This window comes from Nelumbo lutea, chromosome 1, assembly GCF_056320005.1.
Source record: "Nelumbo lutea isolate HS-2025 chromosome 1, American lotus-T2T, whole genome shotgun sequence".
NCBI lineage: Eukaryota > Viridiplantae > Streptophyta > Magnoliopsida > Proteales > Nelumbonaceae > Nelumbo > Nelumbo lutea.
Genome location: NC_142684.1, coordinates 190452558 through 190470731, shown reverse-complemented (window position 1 = coordinate 190470731; position 18174 = coordinate 190452558). Strand labels below are relative to the sequence as shown.

At 37.7% G+C, this 18174-nt stretch overlaps 1 protein-coding gene across 2 annotated transcripts; it reads left to right on the top strand.

The window, feature by feature from the left end:
- Positions 1-2660: 2660 nt before the first annotated feature.
- On the top strand, positions 2661-16253 carry LOC148880002 (uncharacterized). Of its 2 annotated transcripts, none has more exons than XM_088961791.1 (7): positions 2661-2947; positions 3357-3676; positions 3772-3886; positions 13471-13592; positions 13765-13914; positions 15698-15796; positions 15963-16253. In XM_088961791.1, exons 1-7 carry the CDS (start codon positions 2929-2931, stop codon positions 16011-16013), a joined length of 876 nt encoding a protein of 291 aa, XP_088817917.1. In that variant the 5' UTR covers positions 2661-2928; the 3' UTR covers positions 16014-16253. The 2 variants fall into 2 exon arrangements, with proteins under 2 accessions (XP_088817917.1, XP_088817918.1); XM_088961792.1 differs by having other exon boundaries at positions 2662-2947; positions 3772-3865.
- Positions 16254-18174: the final 1921 nt, after the last annotated feature.

Here is an 18174-nt window from a genome sequence, read left to right as displayed (position 1 = left end):
TAAATTATTAATTTCTTCTATTTCCTATATCAATATTCATATTTTCATAATATATTTCAAATAGCATATCTAAACCATCTTTCCTAATCCTAGGGTCTAATATTGTAGCTAAACAATAAAGGGGAGAAATGTTCTCCTAATATTTTTTAAATTTATTTTCCATAATTTCAACAATACATTGAAATTGTGGATTATTTCTATATTTGGCAAAACAATCACTAATTACCATTAATTGGTACGGTAAATTACAACTAATTGGATAATAAATTTCAGATAATTCATTTATTGCATCATAAAAACATTTTAAAAAATCTTTTATATAGATTGTCATTTCCCAATCTTTCTCAAATATCATATCATTAGGCATTTTTAAATTATAAAAATCAGAAAGAATTTGTTTATGAGATATACAACTTGCTAACATAGCATAGGTAGAATTCCACCTATGCTTTACATCTAATATAAAATGTTTATATTTTAAACCATAATTTTGGCATAAATATTTAAATTCTTGTTTCCTTGCCCTTGAACTTTTTTATATATATAATACCATTTTTAATTTTTGAAATATGACTTGAAATAGTATTCAAGGCATCTTGAATGCATAAATTTAAGATGTGACATGCACATCTAATATGAAATAATTTACCATTTAAGCGTGGTTTTAATTGAGATTTTAAAATATTTATTACAGAACCATTATTGCTAGCATTATCAAAACTAATATCCATAAGCATGCAAAGTATTTAAAGTACTTGCAGCAATAGCTAGGCCACTATGTGGCCATTCAAACCTAGTAAAACTTAAAATTCTTTTATTCAAAAGCCAATTTTCATCAATAAAATGGCCAGTAATACAAATATAACTAATATTAAGTTTGGATGTCCAAACATCTGAAGTAATTGCAAATTTAGAATTAATATTTGCTAATAAAGAGATTAAATTTTGTTTATATGAATAAAAAATTTTTAAAGCATCAATTCTTATAGTATTCCTATAGACTTTTTTATATTGTGGGTTTACAGAACTACGCAATCAGTTTTCTACCTTTGGGTCTTCAGCTAACATAAATGATTGTTCTATATGTACAATATACTTAGCAAGTTCTTGTCTCATTTTTTCTTATGAATATTTAAAAGTACCAAAACTAGTCCCCCTCCCAATTTGTGTTTGGCAAATGGCCATTTTCCCCTTCCCCCTCAATATTCTCTACTTTAAAAACTTTCCAAACCGGGCTACTCAGCTTAGAAGCCCTCATTTTCCCCCTAGTATCACTACTATCGAGGGTGAAAGTTACACTTCCATCGACATCAAACGCATTGGCATCAATGCTAACACTAATACTATCGTGATGTGATATGTCATCCATGGTGAACATGTTGGGGAATCGATTTTGAGAAGGGCCGGCCATTTTTTTTAATTCTAAAATGATAAAAGCTAATCTAATTCGACTTACCCGGATTGTCGGGTCAAAATCCCAACTTGATTTCAATGGTTGAAGCCTTTCAACATCCAAGCCTCTCGAATTGAGATACTTGAGCTGGTTGAGCAAGCCTTGTTTTGTTGAAAGTTAAAACTTTGATAAAATTGAAACTTGAGAATTGGAGAATGCAGAATCAAACAATCAGGTAATCAGAATTGATCAGATTGCAGATAATTGAGAATATATGAGTATGAGAGAGAGAGAGAGAGAGAGAGAGAGAGAATTAAGAGAATTGTTGAATTGGTGTGATGAGAATGGTGGAGGATAGGGCTATTTATAGAAATTGAACATAATTCAATTGCCCAAAATACCCAAAAAACTATCTATTATTCAGTTTTTGGGAGGGGTATTTTGGTTATTGCAAAGTTACTTATAACTTTACCCAAAATGCCCCCATAAACTAGTTATTATATAGTTGTTGGGGGCGCATTTATGTCATTTTTTCAAGCCCTCATAAGCAAAATACAAAAATACCCCCCAAATATGTCGGTTTATAGTTATTGGGGGGTATTTCTGTAAACCTCCCCTAAAAGCTAAAACTAGCCGTTGGACCCAACAACTATATAATAACTAGTTTAGGGGGGCATTTTGGGTAAAGTTATAAGTAACTTTGCAATAACCAAAATACCCCTCTCAAAAACTAAATAATAGATAGTTTTTTGGGTAATTAAATTATGTTCAATTCCTATAAATAGTCATCCCAAAGGGGCCCAATGGCTATATTCCCAAGTGGGCCGAACACGACCCGTTATGGGCCTGGCGGGACATGCCATGCTGCGGGCTAGGCTGTACCAGCACGCGGGCTGTGAGCGACATGACACGTGCTGTCATGCCGTGCCGTGTCGGCCCATGGGCCTCGAACCCCGGCCCAGCACGGCACAGAGCTCCGTACTGGGCCTGGCATGGCCCGTTAGCGGTCGTGCCGTGCCGTTCCGGGCCGCCCGCGGCCCGGCCCGATTTACACCCCAGAATTACGCTTGCGATCTTTTTTTCAGGGAGGCAGGGAACGAAGATAAAATAGCGTACAGTGCTCGTGTACTCGCGTTTCAAGCATATTTCTCTGGCCCACAATATCCACGCTGGGACCATACATCGTTCTGTTCCATTCGCCTACACGTGGCATCCTCCACCGTTGATTTGGCCATAGGATGATAATACACCAAATTCCAGGTCTAGCAACTTCAATGGGGTTACATCTTTTTAAAACACAGCCATGACTGGTAGCTCGGCCATCGGTCTGTTGATTGAAGCACCAAACCGCCAATAATAGCAGCTGAAGGTCATCCTAATTCCTTCAAATCTGAACATGCAAACCCTAACAGAAATTTCCTGATCTTTAAACTCAACTCCTATCCGTCCAACTCTTCTGGATGCAAGTTTCTCGACTCGCTGACGAGTTCTACTAATTTTTTGTACTTCGCCATTCAACGATCGCGTATGTTCTTATGAAACCTTTCGAAAACGGTATGCAATTCGATATTTTTATGAGTCCTTACTGTGTACTAGATGGCAAAGAAGAGAGAAGAAAATATCAGAAGAGTTTAAGTAATGATAACAAAATAATCTCTCTGTTGTAGCTGCTTGAAAATGTATTAGATCTGATAAACTTATCTCAAATGTTACTATTTAGTACTATGGTTGTGCAATTTCCATTTCCAAAGCTTTTGCTCAATAAAATGATCCTCAGTGCCGCTTCTCCTTAGAGGGCTAAATAGTTTTCTGCCTAGCATTTGTCATTATAGAATTCACGAGCTCAATTCAGTCTGACTATACACGTTTATTTTTTGAAAATTTTATATCCTTATGTTTTTGTGAAAAGTTTTGAATTTCTTTTACTGATTTTAAGTATTTATTGCTTGTTTTCCGCTTGAAGGAATGCTGACGGGTCATGCAATCGGTTTACGGGAACATAGTTCATCGAATCAGCTTCTACTTGCAGATCCTGTAGCTGATTTTGATGATGAAGAAGCAGAAATTCCTGGGAGGATTTTGTACAGAGCTTCGTTTGAGGAACTGGCGGAAAGCCATATGCAGTATGACACGGTAATATGGATCCTTATAGCGCTACTTCTTGTTTTAGCCTGGGGAGTTGGGATTATTATGCTTCTGTACCTGCCTGTTCGAAGATATGTACTTCAAAAGGATATTTTCTCAAGGAAGTTGTATGTTACACCTGAGGAGATAGTTTATAAGGTACTTTTCTCATATATTTTATCCTTGTATTATCAGTTTGTAGTCTTCTTTTTGTGTTTAACATGATATGGAGCTAATGAAAGTACTTCTCTTAGGTTTCAAGACCTTCATTTTTGCCGTTTTGGGGAGTTATAAAGATTGAGAAGCACGTACCTCTTGCCCTGGTGATTGACATCATTATTGAGCAAGGTACACGGCAAGACATTTGTGGTTAGATGTTTCCAAACCCACTGGCAGTTTCTGTGTTTTTAGCAGTTTTATCTTTGAACCACAAATGGACACATCAATTTTTCAGCTGCTACAAGCCTACAACACAAATGACAAAACAAAAGAAACCGTGGTTTTTAATTTTATATAAAAATTGGGAATGTAAAATGTCATGCACTGCAAATTCTGGTATGCGATTTGATGTGGAAGATATGAACATATTGTAGAACCTGTTTCTAGACTTCCTGAATTACTTCATTTTGTAGGGTGATTGAAGTGTATTATTTGAGAGTTTTATGAACTTTTTTTTAGTTTTGGGGAACAAGATCAATTGAATCAGTCATACTGATGACTAAATTGTTGAGGGAATAGTGGGGAGTCGCCAAACCCTAGGAGCTCTCACAAATGCGCCAGACGTACACACAAGAGTTGGACACCACCTCTAACCTAAAACCTTAAGCTATTATGTTGTTGACCAATCCTTATATACAAGTCTCTTGCCTCTCTTATCCCTTTCCAATGTGGGACACATTCACTCACATGGGAATCCTAACAAACCCCCCCTTCATGTAAGCTTACAATCATTATAAGGAGCCCACACTCAACCACTAGTTGTCAAGGGAGAGAGTCATCCCCATTCAACCATTGGTGGGTTAGGCCATGGGAATCACCAACCACTCCCCGATTGCTCTCACCAACCTTGGTTCAAAGTATCAATACACCTAATACGCATGAATAGGTGTATCGAGTGTTTCGATACCTAATAACATTTTTTTTAGTTCTTGTTTTCAAAATTGCTTTAGGGGGTCGGTTTTAGGCCTGCCTACCCCCTGAAACTGGTTAAAATCTGAAACACCCCTTATTTAGGGTTTTAGGGGTTTGTCGATATGATACGATACATACAATACAGGGCGTATCATGTTGAAATGTTTTCCCTTGTCGCCAACCACTCAACTAGGGGGAACTAGAAGAGCCACAGGAGTCATCACATGCATTCATTAAAACTTGTGCTCAACTGAACCATACTCTAATACCACTTGTTGGGGGAACCGAGGAGAGTCGCCAAAACCTGAGAGCTCTCACAATGTGTAAGACTTACACACAAGAGTTGGACACCACTTCTATCCCAAAAGATTAAGCTACTAAGTTGTGAGCTAATCCTTCTATATAAGTCCCTTGCTTCTCTTATCCCTTTACAATGTGGGAGACATCCACTCACATAGCCTTGCACCAACTACGCAGCCACTTTCAACTTCGAGGTCTGTGGCCCCAGACCTAATATGCTCCATTTTGTAATATTGTTACCTATTGGGACTATTGGGTTCCTAGATAAATATTTGTGCCAATAATGCCACTTATCTATTTCAATATTCTTGTGTGGTACTTTCAATCCATAAATGTGCTATTTCTTAATTGCTAAAGATTTAGCCCCCTCTATCCATAGTTATCAATCCACAAAATCAATTCAACTTTAAATTGGAATGACAAATTATATAGTTACATTAGATAGTTTCCTCTAAAATTTAAATTTAACAAAATATTTAGTGAATTATGAACCATGTAGCAAAACCAAATTGCTAGCTAAATAACTATGGTTTTGACCAAAAGAGATCAAATGCATTAGCTTTATAATTGAAATGTATATATTTTTACTAATCATGAATAATAAGATTTTTATTCATCAATGATGAGAAAATATTGCAGAAAAACAAGAAAAAGAAAAGGAGAAACAAGAAGTCCTTCATAAGGAGGGAGTAGAACCCATGCTTTTCCACTAAGGCCATCCAAACACAACTAAGAATCAATGAAATACAATTCAAAATCCAGGAGAACCATGACCTACAAGGGGATTGTGGTTCAACAATATAACTTTATTATGCCTACACTATCTCTGGCCAAATTATCAACTGAGGACTTGGCTTATTTTTATTTCAAGATGAGAGATATTTTCTTTCTAGCAGCCAAAAGTCTGGTATCTTGAATACAATGCTGAGGGAGACATGGACCTTCACTATCTCTCATTTTGTCAATCATAACTTGCGAGTTGCGAGTATATGCTAAAGGAGACACAGACCCTCCCCACCATCTCTAATTCAGCCAACCACAGACTGGTGGTTTTCATCAATCTCAGTTTGAAATAGGCTAAACAAGAACTTTAACCTCAGCCTCTAAAGCAACACTATCAGTCCATAATCTACACTCTGATTGAAGCCCCAATAGGGTCAAAAAGAACTAGAATGAACTTTCTTTTTGGTTACCTAAAAGAAACCCCAGTACCTAAAAAACTTGGATTCCAAGGGAAACAGCCATCGAAGTTCAGTATAACTGCTTATGCACTGATAGAAGATTACTTTTGCGGTACACTCTATCTGCTAGTTATTACTCTGAACAAATGATCCTGATAACATCAATTGTAAAATCTCTGAGTTCCTCGGTATAATCCAATGACTGGATCTACGTATGATGAGATCAATCAAAGTTTGTAGTTGTTGTGTCTTGTCAAAGAAGTCCCTCAGATTGCCTTTTTTCTGTGATAATTAAAATTAAAACCATTGCATTAATTTCTTCAGAAACCTTCCATAGAATGGCTGCCTGTAAAATTTGCCACATGAATATATAATTACCTCCTCTCTTCTCATTCTAAATGGTAACCTCCTGCAGAGTTTCCAATCGAAAACACATTTTTTTTTTTTTTCAAATTTAAATCCCTGTGATAGTAAGCAAAACAGTATATTAAAGAAAATGAGGGGGTGATTCCCCCAAACAGTGCAGTACTTTAAATAGGGTCTAGTCAGTCTATCAACCACAAACAGTGCAGTACTTTAAATAGGGTGTAATCAGTCGATCAACCCCAAATAGTGTAGTCAAGGCATAAACAAATTTTCAGTAGTCAATGACTAGGTGTCTGACGTCCTTAAATTCCTCTAGGCAACTAATTGACAGTTCACATAGGCTACTTGCCTGAGTAGGTTTAGGAGAATAGACTGATGGAGATAGTCTTGTCATGATTAAGGAGGGGAAACAGAAGAACAATTAGGCTATTAAGTTAGACTAGATATAACTTGGACACCATTTAGTTGATGCTTTATCTAGGCATGCGAAAACTACTAGGAACCATCCTTACTATTCCCCCAAATATGTACAAGAGAAAGAAAGGTGTAACTACAAAGGATGGCCTTAAAAATGTATGTGGTGCATAGGCTGAATTACTAGATTTTTAATTATATTAGTATACCAAGTTTCAGGGAAGAAGGTGTTTTCTCCTAAAGAGATGGATGGATGAAAAGCATTTAGGCCACTGGAAGAAAGCCACCAAAAATTCCTACTATGACCAAAAAAAAGTGCTAGGATTGCAAGTGACGATCTTTTGGAAAGATTACTAGGCTAGGCATCTATAATTTTCTGAATCAAGCCATCAATAGTTGGCAAAGATTTTTTATTTTCCTAAAAAATTTATGAATAAGAGAATTTCAAAAAATTAATATCCCTAATAGATTAGAGATTTTGTTCACACTTTTTAATCCATTAAGCATTTCTGTAGTCAATCTGTCACCTTTCCATTTTTCTCTCATCTTTTTAGATTGGCTCTAGCTATCTGTTTGGAAAAAAACCCTGTTTCAAGTGATAAAACTTCATTGTTGTAGTGAGAATGGGCTGAGTTTAAAAGTTATGTTTCTTAGTTATGGGCCTTCTTTTATTTTCTTTAATTATTTCTTTAGTGCTGGTTGCCCCATTAAGGGCATCCAAGTAATTGTACTCAGACTTAGAATTATTAATAAAAGTGATGAAAGGGGGCTAGAGAAAGAGGTTCAAATTCTTCTTTTCTCTCTTCCACAACCTATTGCTGAAACTTCTTTTCTTGCATTATCTGAATTACTATAAGTGTAAATTTCAACTTGGTATTAGAGCAGGTTCTCACTTTCGACTTTTTTCCCCTTTCTTTGTCCATACATAGTGTGTATGGAGAACTGGTCGGTTGATCAATCAACTACTTATGCGGCCCAGTTAGGAAGGTTTTTGGAGAGTTTTGTGGAGGTTTTTCATCCTTAGTTGAAGCCTAGGGCAGGTTCTTGGAAATTTTTCCCAAAAACCCTATACAACTGGAGAAACCTTGTTACAGGTCATAGAGACAGTGTGAACTAAGCGCTTGGGGACTAGAGGTAACCCTTTTGATTTCTTTTAGGGGCAGTTTCGGTCGGATTGAATTCTGGAACCTTTGGAAAGGGCGGTTGAAGTTTCTATCTTTCTATCCATCCCATAGGACCCTGTGAAACCCTAATTTGTTCTTTGCTTAGAACAATAAATCTAGCCTAGTAAATCACTTATTTGATTTTTGTTTGCATTCGTTTACTCAATGGAACAAACTGGAGGAGAGACCAAATATTCCATAGATTCTGAGTTTGGACATGTGGGGGGTCGGTGGAGAATCTTTTTGGGGCTGTAACTACTGTGAAGTTAGATGGGACCAATTACTTAGCTTGGTTTCAATCTATTAAGATACATGTGTGTAGTAGAGGAAAATGGGGTTATATTACTGGGACCAAGAAGAAACCAGAGGGGGATGATCCTACCTATGAAAGGTGGATGCAGGAAAACTTCACAATAGTGGGTTGGTTAGTGAATTCTATGCAACCACACATTAATCAGCATTACCTGTGGATGGAAACTACAAAAGAAGTGTGGGATAGTGTCACAGAGATCTATTCCCAAAAGCTTAATGTTTCTCGGGCCTACAAATTGAAGCATGATATGAATAATCTTAGACAAGGGGAGAAGCCCTTAGCAAGCTATTTCTCTAAACTGAAATCTCTTTGGCAAGAGATTAAGAGATTGATTTGATGGAGACTATTGTATGGGATTGCACAAAGGATGCAAAAATATATAGAAGGTTGGTGGAGAGAAATCAGGTTTTTGAGTTCCTCACCAAACTCAACTCGGAGTATGATATTGCAAGGCAAAATGTTTTAGCGAAGGATGAGGTAACTTTGTCTTAGGCATATGCTATGGTGGGCAATGAGGAGAGCAAAAGACAGGTTCAGTTTGTTGAGTCGCAGGTTGATCATTATGCTAATGGTAGGATGAAGTTGAAGGTTAGCACTGGGAAGAAAGATGTTATCTGTGAATATTGCAAAAAGCCTAAACACTCTAAAGACACATGTTGGAAACTGCATCCAGAGCTCGTTCCTATCAGATTCAAGAAAGAAAATGGTGGAAAAAAGGCTGAAATTGGAAAAGGTGGAAATTCAAATGTATCTCTTTACATGGTGAACAAGGATGGGGTGGAGAGAAATTAGTGGGAGAATTAGCTTGCAATCGCCAGGGCTGAATATGAGAAGTATGGCCAAATCATTAGTCACTTGGAGTCCATTGCTATAGCTCCTTCAAAGACTATTCCTTTCTGTACATATGCTCACTTAGGTATTCATGCCACTGCACATCATGCTTCAGTCTCAGATACTTATAAAACCCCTTGGATAATTGATTCTGGTGCTTTTGACCATATGACCAGTGTTTCACAGTTATTTATCTCTTACCAACTTCTTTTTGGCCGGGATAAGATATCCCTTGTTGATGGCTCCCTAGCCCCTATCACGAGAAAGGGAGACATTAAGACCTGTAACGCCTTGACCTTATCATCTGTTCTTCATGTACCCAAACTTAATACCAATTTGCTTTTAGTTAGTAATATGACTAAATCCTTGAATTGTAGTATGACCTTTTTTCCTTCACATTGTGTTTTTCAGGACATGGAATCTTAGAAGGTGATTGGGAGTGGCCATGAGGCAAATGGGATCTATTTGTTAGACATGCTTGAGCAGAGCCGAGTACAACCTAAGAGAATTGCATTTGTCAGAGTCCACTAGTCGTTTTGGTCATTTATCCTTTTCTTCATTGAGTCAATTGTCTCTAGAGTTATTTAAAGGAATTAGTCTATCGAGTCTTCATTATGAATCTTGTGAGTTCTCAAAGCATTGTAAGAGCACTCATCCTTCAAGTAATAAAAGATTAACTATTTCTTTTAATATTGTTCACTCTGATATGTGGGGGCCTTACCATTTACCATGTATGGGTAGGTATAAATATTTCATCTTATTTATTGATGATTTTTCACAATATACTTGGATTTACCTTATGTGCTCTCGGGCTGAAGTGTCTAAACTTGTGCAACAGTTCCATGAACACATACCCACTCAGTTTAATACCCACATCAAAATATTCCGGTTAGACACTGCTAAGGAATATTTTAAGAATGACCTTACCTCCTATCTTGAAAAGTTTGGGGTTATTCATTAGAGTTCTCGTGCCCGCACTCCACAACAAAATGGAGTAACGGAGAGGAAAAACAAACACATTGTGGAAGTTGCAAGGAGCATTCTTTTTGCTACCCATGGTCCTTTGAAGTTTTGGGGTGATGCAGTTTTAACAGTTACCTATCTTATTAACTTCATGCCTTCTCGAGTCTTGGGGTTAAAATCTCCTTTTGGAGTCATTTTTCCTGATGTTGAGATTTTCTCTATTCCTCTGAGGGTCTTTGATTGCACTTGTTATGTCCACATTCCCAGTTCCAAAAGACATAAGTTCGACCCCAAGGCTCAGAAGTGTATCTTCCTTAGTTATGCCTCCACACAGAAAGGGTATTGTTGTTTTGATCGCATTAGTGGAACTCAATTTGTTTCCATGGATGTCACCTTTGTAGAGTCAGTTCCTTTTTATAGCCATCCTTCTGAGGGGGAGAGATCTCTCGAGTTGTTTTCTTCATCCCTTTGCCAACTCCAATTGAGTCTTGTGTTGAGCCCTCTACAGTTACTCCCATTCCCGTGGAGTCATCCTCTCCTTTGAGGTCTTCTACTCATGCTCCTCCCCCTCCTCTTACTAGACCTCTAGTTGTTTCTACTCATCCTATTCTCTAGAGATGGTACCGGCAGCAAAGGCTAAGGTAAACACAGGTTGATCCCACACCTCCGGTTGCGTCTCAGGCGCTCCTTACTGGAGAGAGGACATGCCCATCACCTTCTCCACCAGCACCCTCGTTTCCAAAACTTGACCTACCCAATGCTTTGACAAAAGGTAAGTGGAAATGTACAACTTATTGTATTTCCAAACACCTTTCCTACAACTTGTTGTCCCCATCCTACCATGCCTTTCTAACCACACCAGATTGGAGGGATGCTATGAGTATTGAAATAGAAGCCTTTCATAAAAACAATACCTAGGATATTGTTGACTTGCCAGCTGGAAGGAACTTGTTGGGTGCAAGTGAGTTTTCATCATCAAGTATTGTGCAAATGGGTCAATTGAGAGGTATAAGGCTTGGCTTGCTGCCAAAGGATATGCCCTGGTATATGGGATAAATTACATTGAGACCTTTTCAGCAGTTGCTAAGATGACTTCGATGAGAGTTCTTTTATCCTTAGCAATGAGCTATGGGTGGTCTTTGTATCAATTTGATGTTAAGAATGCATTCCTAAATGGTGATCTCATTGAAGAGGTATATATGCCCCTTCCTCCTGGTATATATGGCAAGGAAATGCAGGGTAAGGGGTGTAGATTGAAAAAATCACTTTATGGCCTGAAACAATCTCCACGTGTTTGGTTTGACAAGTTTAGGGCTGCTCCTATTTAGTTTGGCTACACTCGGACTTAATTAGATCATACCCTCTTTGTTAAGAGAAAAAGGCACTCTGGTGATAATATGACATTCCTTATAGTTTATGTAGATGATATTGTGGTTACTGGCAGTAATACAGAAGAAGTTAGTGCTCTCAAACAGTTTCTTAGTTCTGAATTTGAAATTAAAGATTTAGGGGAGTTTTGGTATTTACTGAGCATTGAGGTTGCTAGGTCCAAGGAAGGTATCTTTATTTCTCAATGGAAGTATGTACTAGACTTTCTTACTGAGATTAGAAAACTTGGTGCTAAAGCTACCTCTACCTTATTGATGTGAATCATAAACTCTCAGCTAATGATGGAGAACTTTTAGTTGACAAGGGAGTGTTTCAAAGGTTACTGGAGAAACTTCTATATTTATGTATGACTCATCCAAACATTTCATTTGCTTTGAGTGTCATCAGCCAATTCATGTATGCTCCTAGAGACTACCTTAAGGGGGAACCTGGGAAGGGTATATTATTTGCTAAACATGGACACATGAAGGTAGAAGCATATACAGATGTTGATTGAGCAGAAAATGTGGACAACAGGAGATCCACATCAGGATATTGTGCTGTGGTAGCTGGAAATATTGTTTCCTGGAGAAGCAAAAAGCAGTCAGTGGTTACTATATCTTCAGCTGAGGTAGAGTATAGAGCTATGGCTCATGGTGTTTTTGAGTTGTTATGGTTTAGATCTCTCCTTAATGAGATGGGTGTTTCATGTGACAAGCCACTAATGTTGTATTGTGATAACTAAGCTGCTATTAACATTGCTCACAACCCAGTTCAGCATGATAGAACTTAGCACATTGAGATAGACAAACACTTTATTCGGGAGAGAGTGGCTTCAGGAGAGGTGTGCCTACCCTTCATTGCATCAGAAGAGTAGCTAGCAGATTTTCTAACTAAGGGAGTCCCAAAGGCAAAGCTTCATCATTATGTAAGAAAGCTGGGCATGATTGACATTTATGCTCAGTTTGAGGGGTGTAGTGAGAATGGGCCGAATGGGCCTTAGTGTTCTTCATTTATTTTAAGTAGTGTTTAAAAGTTATGGGCCTTCTTTTATTTTATTTAATTATTTCTTTAGTGTGGGCCACCCCATTAAGGGCATCCATGTAATTGTACTTAGAATTATTAATAAAAGTGATGAATGGGGGCTAGAGAGAGGTTCGAATTCTTCTTTTCTCTCTTCCCTTCTTTTTTTCTTCCACAACCTATTGCTGAAACTTCTTTCATCTTCTTTTTCTTCCTCTCTCTTTGTTTTTTTTTTTTTTTTTGATCAATAACACCAGCTTCATTAAATTAAAAGAAAACAGGGATTGTGGATACAAGAGGGGGGATAAAATATCTTAGCTCCCCAATAACAGAATACAAAGAGAAAAAAATTAAAAACTAGCCCAAAAGACAGACTCCCTATTCTCCCCTTGCTTGGCCAACCCATCTGCAAATGAGTTGGCACTCCTCTTCACCCAGCTATATCGTATCTCAATGTCCTTACACAGCCATAAGAACTGTTTCTTTTCATTGTTAAAGTTCCACAATCCACTGTCCTCTTTCTTCAACCAGCTAACCACCACCTTCGAATCACCTTCCAGGATCAAACGGCTGATATTTAATTTCTTTGCTCTTCGAATTCCTTCAAGTGCTGCAAGGGTCTCAGCCCTAAGAGAGTCACCTCCTTCAATAGGCCAGAGAATAAAGCAATAACAACCCCTTCCTCATTCCTGAAAACTCCTCCAATCCCAGAGGGCCCTGGATTCTCTTCCTCTCTTTCCTTCCTTTCTTGCATTATCTGAATTACTGTAGGTGTAATTTTCAAATATTGAAAAGGCCTCAATTTTCTTTGAGTTGGTATACCTTTAAAAATAAAAGACAAATGACCTATGAAAAATTCCTTCATTAGGTTAATGAAATTTAGTAAGTTGTTTCCTTCAGGTTGTTTGCAATCAGTATATGGAATCCATACACTTAGAGTTGAGCACATAACCCATGGAAAAGCTGCCCCTGTGGATCAACTACAGGTTCAAGGAGTGTCTAACCCAGGACTTCTGAGGAAGGTAACTCAAAACTCCACTGATTACCTGTCTCTTCGTATTTCAACAATTCTGTATGTGCAACATTCTTTCTAGTTGTTTTTATTAGCAATGAAAATAGATAGCTACATTTGATGGTTTGGAGATTAATTCATATCCTTTAATTTTATTATGGGGATCTCTGCATGTCATGCAGATCATTATCACTGAAGCTGCAAAGATTATACAAGAAGTTAGTATAAGCTTGAAGACTAGTCACACTGGTGAAGGGGCAAGTACACCAGTTCGTATGGCATCTTTATCTGAGACACAACCAGTTGGTAGATCACCATCTAAAAGTTGGAAGGTAATGATTTATGACTCCTAAAATTGCTTTTCCCTTCTGCAAAACTTGTTCCAAACAAACTGTCACCAACTGTCTAATTATTTTTTTCTGAAGCTTGTCTGAGACTTAGATACTATTTTAGTTCAATGAACGACTGGCACTTCAGAATGATAAACAAGGAATGTTTTCTGTACTACCATGCTTTTGTGTGGATGATATGGGTCAGTACTGTACATTCTTATCAGGCTGGGATTCTCCAATCATCAGGCTCTTGTAATATGATTACTTAGGCCAAAGATCAAGCTGTTATGAAATTTCTAGTTGTTTGACAACTTCTATCAATTTATTAATTTGGGTGATAACTAGCATGACTATAATTGAGTAAATATTCTATAGATGCTTATGATAATCTAATAAAGCTCATATTTTCCATCAAATGTTTATTAGCGTGGGTACATTGGCCATGTGGTCCAGAGTGATGGCATAGTGCTCAATATATAGCAGGCCTATTAGATGAGCCTGCTGCCTTCATTGAAGCTGTCTTGCATTCTGTTCTTTGTGATGGCTACAGTCTTTGTAGTACTTCAATGCTCTTGACTTGTGTTTGTCTGTACCCTCTGGGGGATGTTTATGTTTTTTGATTTTGTTCTTGTTGATCAACAATAACATTGCAGATCATGTTCAGTTTTGTAACTTTTGAGTTGCTTATCTCAGGGATTCACAAGTCAGGATTTTTTGGGGCCCTAGGTTGTTGCTTTCATTGTTTAATATTTTGTTTTCTGTTTAGATTATCTCTTTGGGAAATTAGCAATAACCAAGGCTTTATCTGTTTAGGCCAGAACATAAAAATAAGTTTGAAATATCTTTTCCCCTTATACTTTGCAAATGTATGAGGGAGGAAAATCTCATCTTTGATATGTTATTCTAATATTTTAAGGACTGGATGGGTTGGAGACAAAATCATGCACACTGGGCAGGGAAACCAATCAGGAGGGGGGCGAACGTGGGACTCACCTTATTCATACAGAACACCAGCATGTTCACTCATGATAGGTTGCCCAGTCTGCAGTGCATGATTATGTCTCCAGCCAATCAGGAATTTGACACAACCAAGAAGAAAGACAAAACAAATTCTTGAAGCACACAACTGCATCAACAGAAAGTAAGATCAAGTAAACAAAAAGAATATGGGAAAGGATAGTTTGAATAAAGGGCTCCCTCTCCAAATAAGACCTTCATGGAAACCTATTTCCGTTGCAGAAACAACCATCTGGATGAAGGCCTAATCCCAAAAAGGGTTATTATCAATGGTCCTTGCCATCCGGGGACTTGGGAGGGATAGACTGGATACAGACCTAACCTTTGTTATTTATCATCATCATCAAATTGCATATTCAAAGTCTTTAAGTGCCATGCTTCTACAGTTACCGTTGTCCAGAATTCTATATTATAATTTGCAAGGTGGCTGCAATGATGTAGAATTGTAGATATAGGTCTTTGACTCCTTGTGGTCGGAGGTGCTAGGAAATTATGGCGGTGGATTCTTTGTTTTCCCTCTGTATTAGAAAGCGTTGTTTTTCTCCCATTTTGACGTATTCTGCCTTGATAAACATTTGAACAAGGAAAGGGCATCAGAAAGTGGAAATTTTTTCTTCTCTGGGATTCAGTATAAATATAAAAGTATAATATTAGCAATGTTTTATATTCTACATTGTAGGCAAAATTCTTCCATTCTATTGTTGATGGATTTGTTATCATCATGCCTTTATGCTATTAAATAACTGCTTTATTTTTATATATGCAGGTGACAGGTTCACCACAGAGTGCCTTACAGGAGACTAGAACTGCAGTGCCTAGTGATTTGTTGCTACATAGACTTGAAGAAGTTAAGCAATCAGTTAAGGTGTGGATCTCCGCTTTTTTCCCAATTTTAAGATTTCAAGATATCTATAGCTTATTATCCAATTTAAACCTTAATTGTCTTTTCATTTCATAGGTTCCATTTCTCTTCTATTGTTGACTTTTATTTTTTCTTTTTAAACTGCTTTAACCTATCCCTTCTTCAACAGAGAATTGAATCAATTATTGAGAAGTCACAAGTTTTGCCCGAAGGCAACTGAACTAACATGCTCTCTCGTCCACCTTACCAATACTCCCTGTAAAGTTCTCAGAGCTTTGTTTGCCAACAAAAGAGAAAATGCATTGCATAATTGGTCTGTAACTATTGTTTTTTTTTTTTTGTTCTAAATAACTATTGGATTTTGGAAGAGGTTATGTATATGATATCTTCTCCGGTTTGCATGCTTTAACACTTATATTCAAGGTGACCGTCGGTGCAGATTTTCAGTATTCTCTGCTAACCCATTGTCCAGCTGTGATTGCAGTATTAGATCATGAATAATCTGTCATTTACTGATTGTAGTGTAAAATTATTAAAAAAAAACAGTTATGGAAATATAAAATAATGCAGTCTTTAATAGGGGCAACTGATGATTGATAACTTTTAAAGCCTTTTGTTTGCTATCTTTTTTTAATTTTTATTTTAATACAAGATTGGGAAATGACTTCTCGTTTTCAGTTTGAAAAAACCTTATTTTCTAAACCCGGTTTGGGCCCCAGTTAGAGAGAGAGAGAGAGGTATGCTGGCAGATTGGAGAAAACCTCCTTACTTTAGGCACAGCAGGTATTTGAAGTGGTATTTTGGCAGATTGGTATTCCCTGGAACCTTCGATTTGAAGGCATTGTCTCTTCTCCTTCTGTTTCGCCAGAGTCCATTTGTCTGGTTTGGAATTTTGGATTGGCTTATGCAACCAGATCACACATATTCCTCATTCAGAGACTGTGCCCTTGTGGGCCCTCGAGCCTGACCAGAATCCAGAATGATTACCTAGAGGCTTTAGATAAGTTAATCTAGGCTGATTATGATTATTACCTGGAGGCCATTAATTTTTGAGAAATCTAGAATGTATGTTACTGTAGAAGCGTTCATTTTGGCCCTACCCATCAGAAAAACGAGTTTATTTCGAAGCTGGTTACTGTAGAATGCATGTAATCAGGATTGTATGAGACCTGAATATTATTTTTTTTTGGCTGTTGTTCAAGTCTGGTTACCGTCCATTAAGCTATGTTTGGTTTGAAGTTTAAGGTAGGGGAGCCTATTACCTTTCCCTTCAAACCAAACCCTAAGGTGCTTGGGAAGACACTGTCATCCTTCATGGAAGGAACAAAATTCAACTCCTTTAGGCTCAGTTTGGGAGTACATACAGATACAAATTTGACCTTATATTTTGTATGTAATTGCATTATACATATTTGTATTTGTACTCTTTACCAACTGAGCCTTAGTGACGATTTGGTAACTTTTGGTAACTCCAAAAGTAACTACTAGATGAATGTAACAAATTAAAAATGGCTTAATATTTTTTTTATCAGCAACAGAAAAAATTCTTTTATTAATTTTGAAAGAAAATTTACAATAAGAGTAGTCTCCGCTACCCCAAACTCTTAGGACGATAGCAGAACCATATTCTTACAGTTACTGCTGAGTCCAAAAGCAATTCCCTCTATTGACCCCTCGCTTGACAAAATAATCAGCTAAACTGTTTGCTGATCTAGGAACCCATTGCACATTCACCTGCATGTCTTTTGAGAATCTTTTAAACTTCTTCAGCCAGCTGCTGATTACCTTTGAATCTCCTTCAATCAACAACTTTCTGATCCCTTATTCCATTCCTATTGGACACCAAAACAGTAGGTTTTAGTTCTGCACCCGTTGAGTCCCCTTGCCCTATAGGCCCATAAAACAAAAACACTATTTTCCTCGACTTTCTTATCTCCCCTCCCATTCCCGTAGCACCCAGATTGCCAAAACAGCTCTTGTCAAAATTCAATTTGAAAAAATCATATGATGTAATTGTTTCTGGTCACATATCAATTTTTTGTGATGTATCAATTTTTTTTTGGTTAAGTGCCTCACTATTTGACCTGCTCCCAGGAGAGGATGGTAGAGCTCCCTGGTGGCAAATTGCCTGGCGATGAGCTACTTGGTGGCGAATTCCCTGGTGGTGAGCTACCTGGTGACGAGCTTCCTGGTGGAGAGATACCTGGTGACGATCTCCCTGGTGGAGAGATACCTGGTGACGAGCTCCCTGGTGGTGAGCTATTTGGTGACGAGCTCCCTGGTGGTGAGCTACTTGGTGACGAACTCCCGGGTGGAGAGCTACCTGGTGGTGAGCTACTTGGTGACGAGCTCCTTGGTGGTGAACTACTTGGTGACGAGTT